Here is a 21057-nt window from a genome sequence, read left to right as displayed (position 1 = left end):
AGCATTCAGCTAAAAGTGAGTATGAAATTGTTGCAGTGATGAGGTCAGAAAAGCGAGCATGATTGGTGCCCATGATATAAATTTAGACAAAGTGGAAGTTATATATCTATCAAAAATTGGGATTGTGTGTGTGTTTGTGTGTGTGTGCGTGTCCTCATAAAGCAATCTGGAAAGAGAGTGAAACGTTAACAGTAGTTATCACTGTGTAGGTGGTAGAACATAGAGTTTGGGAAACATTTTGTTTTATTTTTCTTCATTACCATATTGATTGATTAAAAAATAATTGCACATTATCTTTATGATTAGTGCAAGAGCTCTTTTCATTAAAAAAATATCAAACAGGCTTCTCATAGACTCAGTCAGGGTAAGGTTTTACTCTTATTTGTCACTGTATCGAACTACCTAACATTGAATATTTTTCTTCTGTAAGCTTTTGTATTTTTTCCCTAGAAGCAAGCCATTTGCACAGTTCAATACCCTTTATGTTACTTCTATTATTTATAAGAACAAAAGCCCTGGAAAAAAGAATTGTCATGAGTGTGAGATTGATAGTCTCAGCCGGACTTTAATGTTCGCACGAAAACGCACGTATTCTCGCTCTCTTTAATATGTAAGGAAAGGTTTGGACTGAATGATGTAGAATATGAGATTCTAGGTGGAAGACTATACTGTACAGGTCTCCTAAATCTTATACCAAAAGCGTAATGTAAACCATCTTTGCCCTCATTCACCTTGTCTACACGTGCAGGAGTGCCATGAGTGTGTGTGAATGTGTGAGTGCGTGTGCATGTGTATGTGGTACTTACACGAGTCTCCAGGCATCAAGTCAATGATGTGCTGCTTTATGCCAGTATCTGTGACAAGAAAGTAGACGTTTTCAAGGACTGACTTGAAGAGTCCTATTCACGTTTGTCTGCAAGAGCATTTTCAATACTCTCCGAGAGCAGATCTGAAGAGTAGCTCCCTCAGTATATCATTTAAGATTTATCTCATTTAAATGTAGATCAAAATATCTCAAGTAAGTGCCAGATTTAAACAGGACAAATAGAGTCATGTACCTAGAAGAGCAAATCACCCTTGTGATTTTAAGTGATGTGAGTTGATTTAAAAATGTACAGCTGCTAAGTGGTATGTGCTGACTTCAAAAGTTCACTGTTTATAATAACCAAGACATGAAAACAGCCTAAATGTCCATTGACAGATGAATGGATATAAAGAAGATACAGTACGTATATACAATGGAATATTACTTAGCCATTTAAAAGAATGAAATAATGCCGTTTGCAACCACCGTGGATACCATATGATATCACTTATATGTAGAATCTAAAATTTATACAGAAGAACTTATTTACAAAACAGACTTCACAAACAAACTTATGGTTACCAAGGGGTTAGAGAAGGGATAAATTATGAGTTTGCAATTAGCGGATACCAACTACTGTATATAAAATAGAGAAACCAGAAGAAAGGGTGGGGGAAAAAACTGTAATTGCAATGTATACATCTAAGGATAACCTGACCCCCTTGCTGTACAGTGGGAAAATAAAAGAAAAAAAAATAAAATAAAATAAAATAGAGAAACCACAGGTACCTACTGTATAGCACAAGGAATTATATTCAATTACCTTGCAATAACCTATAATTAAAATGAATATATGTATTCATCTATATATTAATAATATAGTTATAAAACTGAATCACTTTGCTGTACCCCAGATGCTAGTACAACATTGTAAGTAAACTATACTTCAATTTTAAAAGTTCAGCTGCTTAAAAGAACAGGCAAAATGTCTTTCTTGAGATAAGTATAATAGTGAGCATATTGCCAATTTGAGAAAAAAATGAAGAGACAAGAAATTTGCTCTTTTCTATGAGGAGACACTTAAACTGCTTTGGAGAACTTGAAAGTAGCATGGTGGTCCTCCTGAGGAGACTGGCAGAGACCTTACCATCACTACCTTTTATTTGCCTGGATGCTTTCTAGCTTAGATCACTCCTCCTCCGTGGAGGTTTCTTCTCTTATTGCCTTCAGATCCTGACCCCTCACACATATGGGCACACACATGCCCACACCTCCACACCCACAGGTGGAGCACACCCACAGGCTGGGTGTTAGCAGTTTCCCCCACAAGGTCGTTAATATTTTACTCTCTTTGTTTATTATCCAAGTAGCTAGTGGCCAGGTATCTAAATTAAAGTCCCGGCATAGCCAGAAAATTAAGCAGAAAAGACAGATGATGCAGTGTGCCAGTAAGGGGAGAACTTCAGAAAACGGTGGCAGGCAGATCACAAGACTGCCTGTGTGTGAGACCTTCCTATTCTTTGTATTAAAATAGGTCTAAGAGAACACAGGCAAAATATTCTCTGACATCACCTGTACAAATGTTTTCTTAGATCATTCTCCCAAGGCAACAGAAATAAAAGCAAAAATAAACCAGTGGGACATAATCAAACTGACAAGCTTTTGCACAGCAAAGGAAACCATAAAAAAAAAGAAAAAGACAACCTACAGAATGGGAGAAAATAGTTTCAAACAATGCAACTGACAAGGGCTTGATCTCTAAAATATACAACTTATACAACTCAAAAACAACAAAAAAAGAACAACCCAATTCAAAAATGGGCAAAAGACCTGAATAGACATTTCTCCAAAGAAGATATACAGATGGCCAACAAACACATGGAAAAATGCTCAACATCACTGATTATTAGAAAAATCCAAATCAAAATTACCATCAGGTGCCACCTCACGCCAGTCAGAATGGCCATCATTAATAAGCCTACAAATAACAAATGCTGGAAGAGGTGCAGATAAAAGGGAACTCTCCTGCACTGTTAGTCGGAATGTAAGCTGGTACAATCACTATGAAGAACAGTATGGAGGTACCTTAGAAATCTATGCATAGAACTACCATATGACCCAGGAATCCCACTCTTGGGCATATATCCAGATAAAACTTTCCTTAAAAAAGACCCGTGCACCCCTACATGTTCATGGCAGCACTATTCACAATAGCCAAGGCATGGAAACAACCCAAATGTCCATTGACAGATGAATGGATTAGGAAGATGTGGTATATATACACAACGGAATACTACTCAGCCTTAAAAAAGACCAAAATAATGCCATTTGCAGCAACATGGATGGAACTAGAGACTCTCAGACTGAGTGAAGTAAGTCAGAAAGAGAAAGACAAATACCATATATCACTTATATCTGGATGCTAATATATGGCACAAATGAACCTTTCCACAGAAAAGAAACTATTGGACTTGGAGAACAGATGTGTGGTTGGCAAGGGGGAGGGGAAGGGAGTGGGATGGACTGGGAGTCTGGGGTTAATAGGTGAAAACTATTATATTTGGAGTGGATAAGCAATGAGATGCTGCTGTATAGCAGAGGGGAACTATATCTAGTCACTTGTGATGGAGCCTGATGGAGGATAATGTGAGAATGGGTCACTTTGCTGTACAGTAGAAATTGACAGAACACTGTAAATCAACTATAATGGAAAAAGTAAAAACCATAAAGTGGAAAAATAAAATGTCTAGTTCTTTAAGCCTTGATTTTTCAGTTATTTGGAGTTGTTCTGAGTTCTTTCTCAAACATCATTCATAATCACGAGTACGCATGTACCAGCTGTCCCAGACTGGACGTGTAGATCAGTTTTTCATTTATCTTCCTAAATAGTGATTATCTGGAAAACATGGCAATTAGAAAACTTGCATTAGAAATAGATCTGCTCTTTATTATATAAAATAAATTTGGCCATGGTACTAAAGTTATTTAGTACCAGCTATTTGGGATGCTTATGAATTGGAGTCAACGAAAATGGGTCATGGAAAGCTTCGAAATCTAGACAGTAAGAGGGAAACGTCCCTCAGAGATCTGTATCATGGCTGGTTTTTGTGCAGTCAATTGAAAACATGAAAAACCTCCTTTCCAACAATTTTAATACACTAGTTTGCAGACAAAAGAGAAGAAATCTCTTGAATGTGTTCTCATTGTTTAGAATTTTCTGTGCAAGAGTAATTTTTCTTTGGGCCACATTGCGTTCTCATTATGTCCTAGATTCGATGCAGTCCAGTTAAAAGGATAACATTTTCCCTGGTTATGAACAATGAGCCAGTTTAAAAACTACTAAGTTCCAGTTTGGGTTTTAAAAAGGGAGAGAGAGAGAGAGAGGGGGAGAGAGAGAGAGAGGGAGAGAGGGAGAGAGGGAGAGGGAGAGAGGGAGAGAGGGAGAGGGGGGGGGGGAGGGGGAGAGGGAGAGAGAGAGAGTGTTAAAATGGTAACAGAATAACTAGTTTCTGTAACATCTAACATTTGAAATGACATAATTTTGAAAGATAATGAACTATTTGCCTGATAGTGTGTGGAGATTTCAGCGTGTATTTTTGTGTGTGTGCCCAGATTTTCTAACTCTTACCTGAACTGTCATTGGAAAAGCACTATTTCAACACATCCTTTGAAGGGAAAAACACAATAATATTAATTTAGTTTTATTTTTTAATTTATAGGGATAATTGTTATAGTTAAATTTAAGCTCACTGTTTTTTTTTTTGTCACTTCCTGCTGTCATAAGTTAAATTCTAAATGGCAGAAACAGTTTTAGAATTATTATTATTATTATTATTATTACTTTTTTTTTGCTTTTTAGGACTGCACTCACGGCTTATGGAAGTTCCCAGGCTAGGGGTAAAATCGGAGCTACAGCTGCAGGTCCAGGCCACAGCCACAGCAACGCTGGATCCAAGCTGCATTGTGACCTACACCACAGCTCACGGCAATGCCGGATCCTTAACCCACTGAGTGAGGCCAGGGATCAAACCCGCATCCTCATGGTTCCTAGTCAGGTTCATTAACCTCTGAGTCATGAAAGGAACTCCTAGAATTATTTTTAAAGCAGTAATATACAATGCTTTGATATGTGCCAAACTGATCAGTCTAGCAGAAAATACACACACACACACACACACACACACACACACAGAGAGAGAGAGAGAAGGAAAAAAGAAAGAGGAGGAGGGGAAGGTGAGGAAAAGAAATTGGTATTGTTAATGTCACAAAGCGACTGACGACAAAGTTCACTATTCCAGCTCACGCAAATAATTCATTTCTTCAGTTTTCATGAATTAACTCATCAAATGTTTATTGACTATCTAACTTCCCAAGCGATAAAACAGGGGATAGACTGTTGAGAGGAGAATCGGCGTGGTAAGACCTGGCACTTTGGTGCCGTCGTGCTGTCCGACAGTGCAGAACCCAGATCTGGAGCCTGCTGAGATGCGGTGAGAGATGAAGAGGGTGTGTGGGAGTTAGGGTGGGGCGGAAGCTGTGGCTGGTGCAAACACTGGGGGATAAGCAAGTGAGTGGGCCTCGAAGGGAGGTGGGAAAGGAGTCAAGACTGACTCACCCTTCAGTGCCGCCAAGGAGAGAAAGTTCAAGGAGGACAGAGGCTGAGTCTCTGACGGCCGTGCTGTGCGTGAGGTGCACCCTCTGATCTTAGATGTGACCTCGGAACCTCAGATGGCTGGTCTCGTTTATTAGTTTTTCCAACACACACACACACACACACACACACACACACACACACAGAGGTACACAGAGATATTCACTTTTTCTGCCAAAAAGAAATGCGATTTGCAAGAAAAGAAGAAAGAAAGAATAAGAAAGCAATCTAGAAAGGGAAATGTTTCTATTTGCTTAGGTAAATACTTGAAAGTCCAGGGCAAGTGTTGTGGCTGTCTGTGCTGAGTGTCCCGAGGGCTATCGAATCTCCATCCATCCTCAGAAGTGTTAGAAATAACAGTCATTCTTCAGATGGGTTTACTGTTGGAGAAAAATGCTCATACGAAGTTTAATTCTTAGAAGCTATTTTATCAAATATTTTAATTTATTTAAATTGAACTACTTCCTTTTAAAAAGATAGCAAGAGTTAGTCAAGAATATTTTTTTGTACTTGGTTTCTCTCAGAATGAAGCAAGGGGTATCTACAATTCTAAAATGCCAAAAGGTTGAAGAAAAGAAGAAAAAAATGGCTTTCTTCTTTCCATTAAACTAGTGGGAAAAGAGATAAAATCAAACAAATCCAAATCCAGTTATACTTCACTCATTTGGAAGCAAAGTCACCCTTGTAATAAAAGTTAAAAATAAAATGAATATGAATTACTTCTTATGTTGCATCTGGCATTTAATTGGATGTGTGATATAATAAGTAAAAATGCTCTAATCAGATTTTACATTTGCATGCTGTCACTCATCTGAAAGGTAGATTCCGAGGTGTTTTCAGATATTTTCATCAGTCTGAGGAAGTCTGAAACAATGCTGATTGCTGTAAGCCTGTTATGTTGCCGAGTAGATATTAAACTTGGTCAGTCAATGAGAATTATTACGCATGTCAGTCCATTTGCTCAAGCCGTGGCGGGGGGGAGAGGTCTGTGGGATATTTCGGTCCATTCTCCACCTCGGTCATTTCCATCTTAAACCCACGTGGTGGCTTTCTTTTCCTCTTCAGTTCTAAGCATAACCTTATCAGTGCCCAGGTGTCTCTAAGGTAAAGGCGTATTTCAGAAGGGGGCCGTGGAAGGTGGCAGCTGAGATAGGGCTGGGGACTTCTCAAAACTGCACAGGAAGGACGTACGGGGCTCATTTAAGTACCCGCCCTGGCAAGGCAGGTACAGCCTAAGCTCTTACCGCACATGCCAATTAAACGTGATGCCAGCTACTGCTACAAAAAGACAGAAATTCACAGTGATGCGTGTGTAACTGGTTAAAGACAGGAGTTGGGGATGGTTGAGGCTCGTTCCTAACCTCTGAGAAGGACTCCACCTTTTTAAATAACATTTTTCTCTTTGTTCAAAATCTTTCTTGATGTTACCAAATATACAGAATGTTCGGTTGTGAATCAAAAAGCCTTTTTTTGTTTTTATTGTTAACAGAAGTGAAGATGATTTATTCATTACATCGTTAATCGTCTGCAATTCAAGCAACTTTATTTTCTTTCACCCGATGAACAGATTTACTCAGTACATGGTATTTAAAGCAATAAAATGCCACACAATACAATAATTACCCTGAATGTCATACATTACACTGTTTTTTCCCAAACAACTCTGAAATATTTTGGAAATCAAAAGGTTAAAGAACTCACTTCTATTTCTCAGAACAGGAAATCATACAAATAAAATTCCCACCTTACAAGCCAGATGTTGACTGTTGCAAATTTTGTGGAATTGTTACTATTCATTTAAAATTTTTGAAATCATTTAACTTTACATGACAAATAAGTTTAAACATCTCCTAACTATCTGAGGATTGATTGGTATCTTTCAATGTAAGAATATTTGCCAAAATAGTATTTGCAACTATTATAATTATAATCCTGATGTGATCTCTGGTATATTTGCCAACAGAGAACAGGAATAGGAAGGAAGTTTAATTCCGCTCAAGGAGAAGGTAAGAAATAGTAGCCTGCTAACCAATAGAAGCAGTAAAAGTATTCTGAGATCTCAGGGATCCAGCCAGCCGAGATATGTGATCTGTTTGGTCATCCTGCTTGATGTTACAAGTTTCAGCAAATATTGAAAGCCCAATCACAGCGTATAATCACTGCCTTGGGAATTTCCAAAAATCAGGCAATCAAAGAAGAAACTGGTTTACCAGATAATCTACTTCCTTAATCAGTATCTAATTATATATGAATTGTTGTGTTTTGGAAATATCATACTTTAATGTTTCATTTCACAATTGCAGCCTAATTACACAGAATTCAGAGAAATTTATATTAAATGTTATGAAAACTGTGCAATAGCAAATGTACTGTAATAACATTAATTTAATGTTTGGGGGAAATACCAGTTATTTTCTACCTTGGAGGAAAAAAAAGAAAAAAAACCTTGGAGAGACCGTTTATCGTTAAGAGCCATTCCTAACTACTTGAATATCAAAACAAAATCATAAAATAAAAATTAAAAAGCATAAACTTAACTAAATAAGACATTTGATTCAATGAGCTTGTAAAATAAAAAAATGTTTCAGGAATTATTTCTCTAAACAAATTTATTTTAGTAGGAAGTATTTTAGTTTCTATTTAGTAAAAAGCTATCAAAGTTCAGACAGTTGGAATTTGGTTTTGGCTTCTCTTGTAACCTTGAAACATAAGCACAATTTTAATGGTAATGAAAATAGTACATGTAAATTCAACTTCATCTCAATTTTTCTAACCACTCCTAGTGAGCCAGTAGTCATAGAAATTTTACAAGCCAGAAAGAAGACTCAATATAAACAATTCGAATAATTCGCAAATTGACATTTGATTTTCTTAAGAATTCACTGTATACACAACCACCAAAAAATTAGAAAAACCATGAAGAAAAATAAAAATCATGGTCGGAAATATCTTGTCAATAACCTGTGTGCTATTTTCTCTCCTGAAAATTTTAGGCAAATTTCCAGTTAAAATGGATTGTAATTAAGTTATTTTAGGCAAAAATGTGCCTTAGCCTTTGATTAAGTTGATCATTTCAGCATTTTAAATGTTTAATCTGTCTCTTTAAATGACATCGTTGTGATATTTGCCATTTATGGAAGTTCACATGCTCTCAGTGCATTTAAAGATTTGGCTCTCTCTCTCTTTTTTCATTACTCCTGGAAAATATGATTGATTCAGCTTTATACACATGCAGAATGCCATGGACATGGTGCCAAGTACACCCCATTCAAAAAAAAGAAGCAAAAGGGCATTTATTTTTATGCAACAGCCAAAATTATGCAGATGTAGAAATTAAAAATCTTAAGACTACTTACCAGAAATTGTTCAAGGAAAATTCGCTTATGTTTTTTTCCTTCTTCCACTCACAAATAACAGATTCATAAATACCTAAACAGCCTTCCTGGAACGGGCAACGTTTTTCTCGGATCCTCCGCGCTCTCATCCCCTTGCGTCACAGACCGTCTGTCCTTGGGACCCTTTTCCTGCCCGTTTTGGACCCTTCTTTTTCCAGGTGTGCTCCCTTGGTCCGGTCCTGTGACACTTTCCTTATGGCCTCAGACCTCCCCGGCTGTCATGGCCATGTTCTCCAGCTCACTCTTTCTAGACCCTGTGACACATCCGTGTCATCCTGTGTCACCTTGCATCTAGCCAGAGACTCAAAATTGCCAAAGGGATGTGCGCTTTTCATTCATTTGATGACCTCATTTCCCTTAAGGCGCTTTGGACCTTACTTCTCAGCTAAAGTGTGTGTGTATGTCGATAGTGGCCTACCCTGGACACTCGCCTTTGTCAGCTCTTGGATGCTGTCGCTGTGAGAAGAGGCCAGAGGATGTTTATGCCACACGCACTTTATGTGGGCACCATGGGAATAGCCCATGATGAGTGGACTGTGGTGGCTTAAGTAAGTCTCTGGCAATAAAGTCTCCTGGTACAGCAAGAGACACATCTGTAGAAGCCATTCATTCATTCATGTACTCAACACATCTCATTGTGCAGGCCCTAAAGATAGTGTGTGAGCTATCGTCTCGCAGGTGACAGAAATCTACACACAGTGTCTAGTCCACTCACCCCGGGACCAATTCAAAGTAAAAATAGAAACAACAGTCAATAGGGATAAAAGTTATCCCTTAAGGGTTGAGTAGGAGCCCCACACTGGGCCCTGTTCACCCCCAGGCACAGTCGTGAAGAGTTCTGAACCTAGACTGCTGTTTTATTCACTTTTATCACCTTGGCAGTCCCATAAAATGGCAGTCCTCACATCAGATGCAAATGCATCACCTTCTTCAGATCCATTTATGAAACTGCCTGCTTTTTAGCCACTGTTCCTCTCTCCTTTCCCTGCACGCCTCCCTCCCCCAGCCCAGGTGCAATGGATTGAATGGAGCCCTTGGCAACAATTACCATCTCAAAGCGGCCTTTATATTGGAAATCTTATTTTATCCGCAGAGAAACAGGGAATTCAAAAAGGGAAGAATTAGCCTGAGAGCTATAGCTCAGAAGTATGTATACTTTGTAAATTGTAAACTGATCTTCCTAAGAAATTGATTATGGATTTTTACAGGGCATGGTCTTTGAGACCTTTGCTGCTAAAGCATCCGCACATGGCTGAGAAAAGCACCTCGATCCTTGCACTTGGTACCTAGAAACCTTTCTCATGCCTGTGGAATGTCCGCATCTCCCTCACACTCCTTCCTCTGGAAGCTCAGGGCCATTGGGGAACCACGGGAACTCCCTGAAGCTCCAGATATCCAGATGTGCGAAATGCCCTGAGGTAGTTCTAAGTAGTGCTCCCTTCGGATCCCGGAGCAAGAAAAGGACACTCATGAACGTAGGTCCGAAAACAAACCACATGTGTAAGACTTCTTTTTTTCAAGTGAAGGGGTTTATGAGATTTATCCATTCTACCATTAATTCATGGCTTTCTACAAGTATCGTGGCATAAATGATGAATTATGGCCAAGGTAAGAAGCACCATGTTTTTCCTTCGATCATGATACCTTAGTTCTTTCTATTTATTTCTCCTTCATTTCCCTTTTCTGTACATAAATTTTAGAACCTAAAGGCAACCAGGGCAAAATGTTGAGAAGAGTAGAATGTAAGAATGACAGCATTTCAGTGGTGTCGTAGGCCTTGGACAGTATTCCTTACATTGATCAATGCTGTTTGTGCTAATGCATTTTATAAACTCTTTTCGGGCAAAAATCTATTTAGGAGTACTCTGGATAAGGGCATGATCTCTCAGTATTGCTTTCTGGAAGCAGTATTCTTAAAATATAAGTTAAATTACCAACGTCTCATAACTAGATAAGTTCAAGTATTTATTTAAATAACCCCCCCCCCAAAAAAAAAAACACTGGAAATGTACCCAAAACCCACCAGCATTCTGCAAGCACGTTGGAGAGATTGCATTCAGTGTTTGGAGCCACAGGAAGTTGAAGGCCCCTATGAGATTCCAACTCCACCTGCTGTGTCTTTCACCACCGGGACCACTAGGATATACTCGTCGGTAAAGAATGTGAAGACTCATCTGTCAGCACCTTACTCTCTTAATAGCCACTCTGAGAAGCAGGTAGGAGGGTAGCCCCACTTTGTCTGCAAATTCAAGCCAGCTCTTCCCTGCAGTGCTTGCCCCAGGACCACTTCACCGGATGCCTGGAATGTCCTTCCTTGTCCCTCCTTCCGGTCCTTCACACAGGGCCTTCTGCCCTCAGCAAGTGTAAAGTGAATGCCATTGCTCAACTACGTTTTGTCACCTGCTGAGGCGACAGGCCTTCCTCCAGAGCCCAAGTTTTCACTTCAGCTGTCTTAGAATCCTATCTCTGTCGTATGCAAATGTTGCAGGGCTAAACATATGGTCAAAAGTAATTAAATACATACTTTGAGATTTCAGAGAATTGATATTTTCCCCCAACAGAAAGGATTTTGTGAAATGAGTGATTAAATTAATGACAGAGCATACAGTGTGTTTATGAGGTTGGTATGTGGTATTGGCAGAAAAAAATAAACAGAAAGAGCGTTGCTTTGTTGTTCCGAGGTATTTATTGTCCCCGACGATGATCTGAGAACAGATGGTGGAGGCTGTCAGCTGGGTTGGGAGGCCCTGCAAGCAGGAAGTAGGTGATGATAAACGATTGGTGATTTCCCTTAGTGGAGCAACTACACAGAAGGCTTTGCCGGAAGGAATAGATGCTGAGCGAAAACATCGTCTGTGGAATCTCGTCCAATCCTTTATTTTTTTTTCGTTAAGAAAAGGAAGACACAGAAGTCTTATTCTTTGCCTTGGTGAAATCTTCAGAAAACTCACAATGATTTGTTTGCTCCTAAAACAGAATTATCAACCTTAGCTAAGAGGTGAAACTTCACATTTTTTGCAAGACTAGTCACATTTTTCTTCCCTGTGTAAGTGCTTTTGCCTTATCTAACGTGTCCTGTTTGCCCACCTTTGCCGTGCCAGCCGGCATTGCTTGTCCCGTTGGCTAAAGGTTTGGTTTAGTAATTTCCCAAATGTATTTGTATTGATTTTCAGGTGAAGGAATGGAAGGGATTCTTTGATTTGTTTAAACAACTAATTATTAAGAATCTATTTTGAAAGGAGACTGCTGTCTAATATAATATGAAAGTCAAGACTCTGAAATCAGAATAAGCCTGAATTGCAATTTTATCACATTCTGCGTCCATAGTCAATAACTTTACCTTCCTGAGCCCCTGATAATCATCTGCAAAATGAAAGAAAAAAAAAATCACTCCCAAGGCGACTGTGAGGATAAATTATTTTTAATTATTTAAGGAAGGCAGCCCTGTAGAGTAGCTAATAGGCATTTAATAGGAAGAATACTAATATCAATAATGGAATGTACTGGAAGGAAATGGCACCAAATCTGGGGAATGGGAGAAGCACCCAGCCTCCAGGTGTCAGGTGGAAGGATGCAGGATGCAGAGACAGACGTTCCACCCGAGCAGCTCTGGAAATGATGGCGAGACCTGCCTGCTGTCGGAAAGGAGCCTCTCCATTTATCACAAGCGAAACGTGAAAACAAACTAAAAGCATGTGGCAGTTCCCCTAATATTTCTATTTGGTTTAATGTTATTTACCGAGGTGATGAAGAATGAGAGCCATTTTGATACTTGACACTCTCTCAGGAAGCGATCATTTAAAAGCTGCTTCTAACGGCTGTTCTTATTTGACATACTGATCACTGCTTCTTTGAGGTTTAATTTATGATGTTAAACTGCAGGTGAGAACTGATAAGTGAATGCATAAAGAATGTGCTCTTCAGATTTCAGATTTGAAGAAAAATAGCTCATTTCCTCAAACAGCCATGCATTAAAATAGTCTCAGTGATTCTACTTTGTAAGTACCTTACTTATAAGAGCCAGCTTTAGACTCTCTGGCGTTTCAAAGCACAGTTCTTATTAAATCTCTAAACGAACTCTGGTGCATGTCTAGTTTTCTTATGGATGTGTACATACTAATCTTGGGTCTGCTTGCTGGCTCCCTGACCCTGGGTGTCATTCATTCAAGAAAATACATGCACTCCTTCTAGAAACAGGAAAGGGGGAGTTGCTTGCTGGAGAACCCATAGGTTCTCCACACCTCCAAAGAATTTTTTTGGGGGGAGGGGCTAAATTACAACCATAAGTTCCGTAGATGCAGGTACCAGGACCTTTCAGAATGGACCCTGTGTCCTCTATGGTCCGTAGGCCCCCCTGCTATGCACTCTGTTAAGACGGAGTCTTTCTGAAGCCTCTCTTCTTCACTGGAAGTCAGAGGAGGCGATAATGAGGGAGGAGAGAAACACCCAGAGGCAAGGCCAAGCCACAGTAGCAAGGAGGTGGAGGAAAGGTTTCAGGGCATCCCGGTGGACAGTAACTCTTAGACACACACTGCCTTGAAAAGTGAGGAAAACCAGGGATTCGAAGCCCCGTAAGATGCAGATACTCGGTCTCTGGAAGTTTGAGTGCTTCCTAAAATGCTCATCGTTAATGCCAGATTAGGAACCCCGAGTCTCTTTGGGTGAGATGATGTCAAAAGCCACACGTGCTGACCTGTGCATTTTTAACTGAAGGCTGAAACAATTTGCCCCCAAAGGTACTGGTTTTAAAACTAGAGTTAAAATCACATTGGCCATTGTAAAATGATCATTTCATTGGATCACTTTTGTTGTATTTTATCACTGGCCACGCAGCTAATAGAAAATATTTTATGGAAACGGAAATCATGTAAATTTCACAAAGTTATACTTAATTTATAATTGATCTGAATTAAAATATCATGGCACAGGTGTTACTTATTTGATAATATAAAAAGTGCTAATATATATTTGAAGAATATTCATCTGGTAAAATATATGTATAAATCCTAAAGATTAAAATGTGTATCACAAAAGTGATTCTTGCAAAAATGTATACATTACTTTTATAAATTTATATTCTGTAAATCTAATAGTATAAGTATAACTATTTTATCTGTCAGATTTAGAATCTTTAGTTTCTTCTGTATTGAAAGACTGGATGACTCAGAAAAAAGAGGCTGAGAAGAGGGAGGAAGTCACAATGAAACAGTTCACGAAATGTTCCAGGAAGTGATGAAAATGGCCCCAACCCTGGACGTATCGCTGGGCAATTTCAGACCATTAATGATGAAAGGAAGATTCTAAACTCCCCCATCAGAGAGGGAGGGAAAATGACATACGAGGAATCAGGAATCAGAAAGCCTTCGGATTTCTTAAGAGCAAAACCCAAGTGAGAAAATGATGTGTAAATGTCAAGCAGAGACACATTTCAGGCTACGTGGAGATGACAGAGGAAAAATCTGAATCTGTCTGGATTGTGCGTAAACTCATTTTTCCTTTTTAGGGAAGAAAATCATCATTCAAGTATTGTTCATAGAATTCTTTGCTCTTCAATATGAATTTTTCCATGTTTGGGGTACATACACTTGCTTACACTGAAAGGAAATATTACATCTATGTAACTTCAAATTTTAAGTTTAGTTTTAACTTCGTCTTTCCCTAAATGAAAATTGAAGAAAAGAAATAACTTATAACTGTAGCTTAAAGCTGAAAGAATCTTCTGTAAATTCTGACCCAATAACCTGCTTCAGATTCCAACTTAAACTTCATGTTGGGCCGTCGACACCACTTCATTTTCTCTTGGTCCAAAATGGCTTGGCAAGGGTCCTCCTTTTGGCTGATCATGTTTTCAGGCTTCGAGACCAGGTTCAATTATTGCTTGTCTGTGAAACCTTTCCCGCTTCTCCGAAAATTCAGAGGAACTTCTTCATCAGCTCTCCGGTAACGTTTGTATTTCCATCATTACTCTCATGTTTTTTAGTCTCTGCAGAATGTGGGTGTTTTCGCATTAGTCTTAACATATCCACGGAGAAGAAGCCATGTCTCCTCCAGGCTTGTATCCATGGTTTCTTTCTTAGTGCTTATTCACAGTAGGTCCTGAATGACTGAAAAGAAATTTCTTTCTTAGATGTTCATGTCATCCTGTTAATTTATAGACAATATCTGATCAACGGAATTATCTTTCCCATCATGTGTTTAAGATTCTGTGTGTAATACAGATGATTTATACCAGGCCCAGGGTTTTGTGCCAAGTAACCTTGGCGTAGGACACGTTAGTGACAGTGTGGAATGAGATCAAAAGTTGCTAGAAGAAAGCCTATAATTCTGCAGCAGATTAGTCATGTGAGCAGTAAGTACCCAGTGGGATCTGGTGCGGGAATGATGGCCCTGGGACAGAATCATTGGGAACAAGAACAGTTTTACCATTATTGTGAATGTGGTGATGGTGGGTGAGGACAGAGGCGCAGAAAGTAGGAAGCCGTTTGATGTGTGTGGCTAGGGGTCAGAACTGGTGTGGGAGTGGTAGTGCGATTTGCTTGTGAAGACTCAGCAGGACTCAGGCACTTGCTTGCAAAGTTCCCTCTATTATCTAGACATTAGTTGCAGTGCGTTTTCATTTTGTCTTATGAAAACTTTGCTCCACCCAGAACTAGAACGATCTGTTTAGTTTGTTCGTAGTTCAGTTACCGCTCTCATGTCACAGTTTTCTTGCACTGTGCAAGGCTTTATGTGCTTTTAGTTAAACTTGCAGGACTGTTGGTTTTGAAGGCTCCTTGATAACCTGTGATTGCTTTGCCTTTAGATAAAATAGACTCTATATTGAACTTTGGAGGCATATGTAATAATTTAGATAAGGGCCAAGTTGGAAACTCAAGAGGGTTGAATCAAACCCAAGTTTTGGTATAGCAGTTTGCTCTGTTGATTCTGCTCCCCTTTTTTGGCCCCTAATACGGTTACTTTTTTTACATAAAAAATATCACATGTTCGCATTCAAGTACTACGAAGAAGAAGCAATAACACAGCAGTTGCCCAGCCTTTTACAAATGCTGTCCTGAATCAGTGGTTAGCTTGCCGTAGCCTAATCGAAATGCCTCCAAGGAACAAACAATGCAAACAAAACAGAACTAACTCTATTTTTCTTGAAAAAAATCATTTCCAAGTCTTGGTTTTCACTGCCAGAGCCTTTTACTTAGCTCTTATCTGGGTTTACCGTGTTCTGACCATTTTTCTCTCGTCTCCAGCTCACTGAATGCCTCTCTTGGCTCCTGTTCAGACGGGCACAGTGAAGGACAGTTTTTCTTCTATTGTTTCAGTGCCTCTCTTTCCCTTTGTTCCTCAGCTGCTTTTTCTTTGATTCCTGAATCACCAACAAGCCACTAGTCCTCCCTGGTCACATCTGGCTCCCTTTCCTCCTGTTAAAACATTTAGTTATAATTTCAGAAAAAGGAGAAAATCTGGGCATTAAACACAGTCCCTCAGATTTTTCAGCTTCTTCCTCCAAACTCAGAAGGAGTATTTGCTTATAGTTTTATTTATTAGGCAAATATTGATTGATTGCCTTCTCTGCACCAGATCCAGTTCCAGACCCAAGACAGAGAGCAATGGGCAAGAATAAGTCCTTCTGCAATGGGCAAGAATAAGTCCTTCTGTCATGAACACATTCTTAAGGGAAGGCACATAAAACTGAATAATAGTACAGTTCGAGAGGAGTTCCCTTTGTGGCAAAGTGAAAACAACCCACCTAGTGTCCATGAGGACGTGGGTTTGATCCCTGGCCTCGCTCAGTGGCCCGGGATCTGGTGTTGCCGTGAGCTGTGGTGTAGGTCACAGACATGGCTTGGATCTGGCATTGCTGTGGCTGTGGCGTAGGCCAGAAGCTGCAGCTCCAGTTCAACCCCTAGCCTGGGAACTTCCATATGCCACAGGTGCAGCCCTAAAAAGCAAATTAATAATAGTAATATAATAAAATTTGAGAGAGTGAACAGAATTATGAAGAAAATGAAAGAGATCGTGTGATGCAGAGACCCTGGGAAGGGAAGGGCTACTGTTGAGGGGTCATCTGAGCAGACCTCTGGGCAGAGGTGCCCTTGCAGCTGAGACAGGAGTGACGGAAAGGAGCCACTGCCACAGGCTGCAGGCCCAGCTTCCAGGCCAGAAGGGTAACAGCCGCAGAAGCTCTGGGTAGGAGCCAAGCAAAAGTATTAGGGAGCAGAAGGGACGACAAACTGGAGCATGGTCTTCTTAAAGAAAATAACACTGAGTGAACGTTTACTAGGACAATCAACACTGAAATAGAAGTGTGATGGGACTGTAGGGGTCCCAGCATGGCGAGCCAAGTGGTAGGTTATTGTAGCCATTTAGACAAAGTATAAAGACGGCTTGGATCGAAGCGGTAGTAGTTGGGGCGTGCAGTAGAAATAGCAGGACTCGCTAACGGATTAGATGTGGAAGAGGGGAGAACGGGAAAATCCAAGACGGAGCCAGTTTTTGACAAGAGGCCTAAATGCGTACAAACACAACAGCCTGCTTGATGGAATAAAAGGCAGCTGAGACAAAAGTAAGGCTACTAGCAGACCGTTTATAGCTGAATGTCTGCACATCTGGCTCCATCCCCTGGACAAACGCTTACAGGCAAGGATGAAAAATTCCTCTATTAGAATGTTAGACGGAGAGGGTGGAAGAGTGGTGGGAATTCAAGAGACTCGTCTGAAAATAGTAAATTTAACTAACGGAGGCCTGACCGATGTCAAAGACACCCGGAGACTGGCACATGACGAGGCATAGGTCTCGGCAAAGGTAGAAACACCCTGAGGAGAAGACACATGTCAATTGGTTTAGGACGTATTTGAAAAGATGATGGAATTTGTAAAACAGTTGGAGAAAGAGAGCATATAGTTGGAGGGAGTCACTGACTCAGATTTTCAGTCGCAGTGACGGCAGAGTGGACACCGTGAGGAAAGGGAGGCGACGAGACTTGGGGGAGGCGAGAAATCAACCCAGTGCGGCACCGCTGGAGTTTTAGGTCTTGGGGGATCCACAGGAGATGTTTTTTGATTCCTGATGCAGAGGCTCAGAGTTTTAGGCTGAGGTTATGTTTCTAAAGATAAAGTATCTGAAGTGAGGCTAGATGACGGAAAAGGGGTAACACTAAAGACAAGACAAGTGTCTTCTAATAAAATGGGCAGTGACCAAAGCCAAATGCGAGGCTCGGAGGGCAGGAGGAGCCAGATGGGACGCAGAGAGGTAGGAGCCGATCTCGAAGAGATTTGGGCCAGTACAGCATTTGAGGAGCTCCTGGGATCGGGGTGGGAGAGTTTCTAGAACATGGTATTCTGTTTTCACAACATCAGAGGCCACAGAAAATTCGAGGGGGACAAAATGTGACAAAAAAGCAAATCTACCTATTCACCTAATAAGGAGATTTCCACAATAGAGGCAAGAAGGTCTAAATAAATTGTATCACAGAGCCAGTGAGTGGAGTGCAGAGCAACTTTGACTTTGCAAAATCAATATGAATGTAGTTTCCCAGATCACAGATTCCCAAGCTTGGAAGCGTTGTGACCTTAATAAAATGGAGTCGTGCAAAGGCCTGCTTTTCCATCTAAATCCCTTTCCCCTTTCTTTCTGAGTCTGCACTTGCCCCGCGAGAATATACACCCAGTCCCCTTACAGCGAGGTGTGGCCGTGGGACTGGCCAGCCCGGTTTGCCCACTTCCAGCCTCTTACATGAGACAGAAACGGACTTTTGTATTATCTGAATGGTGGGCACTTTTTTGTTACGAAAGCTTGGCCTCTCCTCTCGTTTACGCAGCTCCAGTCAGGAGGGGCTGGTGGCTGTATCCTGCCTCTCATGAGAACACAGAGAATTTCAACAGATATGAACATTGCGAAGTCAATCCCCAGTCAAGACCAGGAATATGCGTTTTCTATACCTCTGTCCTTCCAAATTCCTTGTCATTTTTTACGTGCCGCATACCATTTCATGCCTCCCCACCGTCGGGTAGATTGCCCTCTCTTTGTCCAGTGGTCTTTCTCATTCTCTGCCTGGCTTACTCCACTCGGTTCTGTGAGATCCAGATCACAGAACCTTCCCTACATGGCTCCCCCCCCGCCCCATCTATAGAGATGACTCTTGCACGTTGTCTCACTGCGGCACGTCCTCCTCCGCCACTGTGTGCTGTGCAGTGCTTATCTGGTCACATCAGGCTCCCGCACTAGGCTACGAACTCCTTGTTGAGTGGGCAACGTAATTTATTCATCTTCATTTTCCAGCCCTCATCCCTTAGCATTTCTGACACATAGAAGCCTGTAGACTCAGTCTGAGGAAAGAATTCTCAGGAGAATAGAGAAAGAAAAATGTTCTTTCCTTTGGGGTAATTATTGTTTCGCTACTAGGAATTTTAGATCCAGAAAGGAAAGATCTCAGTGAATATGTACAAATTACTAATTCAGGGTTATTCTCTGAAATAGAACTTTTTGGTGCATTTAAACATGGTCTAACAAGAGCTGAATCATTATCTACCGTGATAAGACCTGTTGGAGAGAGTCTCTTTCATCATTAAATGAAATGTTGAAGATGGTAGATTGCACTCTCATTTCTTGATTCAAGTAGGACAGAGAAGTTAATCAGTCTGATCTTGTCACTGTTTTATTTATGCCCAGGCTTTTGATCAGAAGCCAGACACTAAATGCATTAAACCTGCACACGCAGGCGCACACACACACAGACACACACCCTTCTTCCCAAACATATCTTCATGAACTTTGTTTTATACCCAGACTGTGTACAATGTCAGTCTCAAACTGTAATTCAAAGTACAAGGCTTTTCTTAAGATGGAAAAAAATAATCGCCTAAATGCTACAATTTTGGTAACACTGAAAAATCTGACACTTTCACAGATCCTTCACAACCAGTCAGATGGCAGAAAGTGACAGTCAGCTGTCCATCTTTAACCAGAGGAAAGAGAGAGAAGGAATGCTGAGGCGTGCAAAGGGGAGTGGAAGAAATAGGCCGTATTCATGAAAAAAAAAAAATGACAGTGTGGGTGACAACAGGAAATCATTTCTATCAAGAAATATAAATCACTGCTTACCATCTTCAGCATCATCGGCCAGGCTCGTCGCATCTCACTGTGCAGTTGGCCTTAATATTTTGAGGACGTGCAGGAGGATCCGGGCCTCCTGCTGAGCTTACAGGGCAGCGCGGACCTCCTGAGAGCAAGACCACCCTGGCCTGGGCGCTGGTCCTGCTTTTCCTCCAGGACCTGATGACCTTCGGGCGACTCACTCCATCTCTCTGCACCTCTGTCTTCTGCAGTGCAAAATGAATGCAGTCCACCAGATGGCCTTGAAGTCCCTCGAGTAGAAGACCTTTGAGTTTATTTTTTCCACTGGACTCTACTCATTTTCTTTTAATCTGAAATATTCACCAAAGTCCTATGGCTCCATTCTACATTAAATAATTTTACATTATATATCCAAGTATTTTTATTTTTATTTTTTGGTCTTTTCTAGGGCCTCGCCCACGGCATTTGGAGGTTTCCAGGCTAGGGGCCTAATTGGAGCTGTAGCTGCCAGCCTATGCCAGAGCCACAGCAACGCCGGATCTGAGCCGTGTCTGCGACCTACACCACAGCTCATGGCAATGCTGGATCCTTAACCCACTAAGCGAGGCCAGGCATCGAACCCATAACCTCATGGTTCCTAGTCGGATTCGTTAACCACTGCGCCACCATGAGAACTCCTATCCAAGTACTTTTCTATTGTTAGTGGAAAATAGAGTTTCACAGTGGGCCTTGTGCACGTTGATCTCAAATTTTCCCTTCTTCCTAATGTTGCAAAAAGGGTTAGATCCCCTTTCTAAGTCTCAGGAAAAGTGTGGTGGCGTCCATGCAGGAATGTTATTAGCTGAGGAAGTATTCATAAGGTTTAAACAAAAGACACTTCAAGTGTAAGAATAACTGTTGGTCACCTTACATCCCTGAGTTGTCAAGGACTTTTCTGTCTTTGCCTGGGATGGCTCTGACTTGCATTTCCAGCCCTCTTTTCTGCTTGGAGTGCAAGGTCCCATTCCTAGTTCAAAGATAACATCTTTGCTAAAGAAGGGCTGCTCATTGATATGCAGATTGAAGAACCAGAATGTCCTTTAGGAGTTTCAAGCTGTGGAATCAACCACAGGCCTGCAGAATAATAGGGCCATAGAGCC

General features: G+C 40.8%; 1 protein-coding gene across 4 annotated transcripts in view; it reads left to right on the top strand.

Moving 5' to 3' along the window:
- The window catches only part of NALF1 (NALCN channel auxiliary factor 1), a 603416-nt gene that overhangs the window by 235616 nt on the left and 346743 nt on the right, over window positions 1–21057 (top strand). Inside the window, exon 2 of one of the 4 annotated variants that reach the window (XM_084982281.1) lies at window positions 19752–19927. The exons of the other annotated variants lie outside the window; for them this stretch is intronic. Within the exon in view, the coding sequence (XP_084838407.1) occupies window positions 19752–19784 (33 nt within the window). The 3' untranslated portion in view covers window positions 19785–19927. Of the gene's footprint in view, window positions 1–19751; window positions 19928–21057 lie in introns of those variants that run through there. 4 annotated transcript variants of the gene reach the window in all.

Source organism: Sus scrofa, chromosome 11 (assembly GCF_054392235.1).
Source record: "Sus scrofa isolate SSC_HxYL_T2T_F1_AM1 chromosome 11, Sscrofa_HxYL_maternal_Yorkshire_Landrace_v2.0, whole genome shotgun sequence".
NCBI lineage: Eukaryota > Metazoa > Chordata > Mammalia > Artiodactyla > Suidae > Sus > Sus scrofa.
Note: the sequence above shows the minus strand (reverse complement) of the source record. Positions and strands in the feature narration are given on the sequence as shown.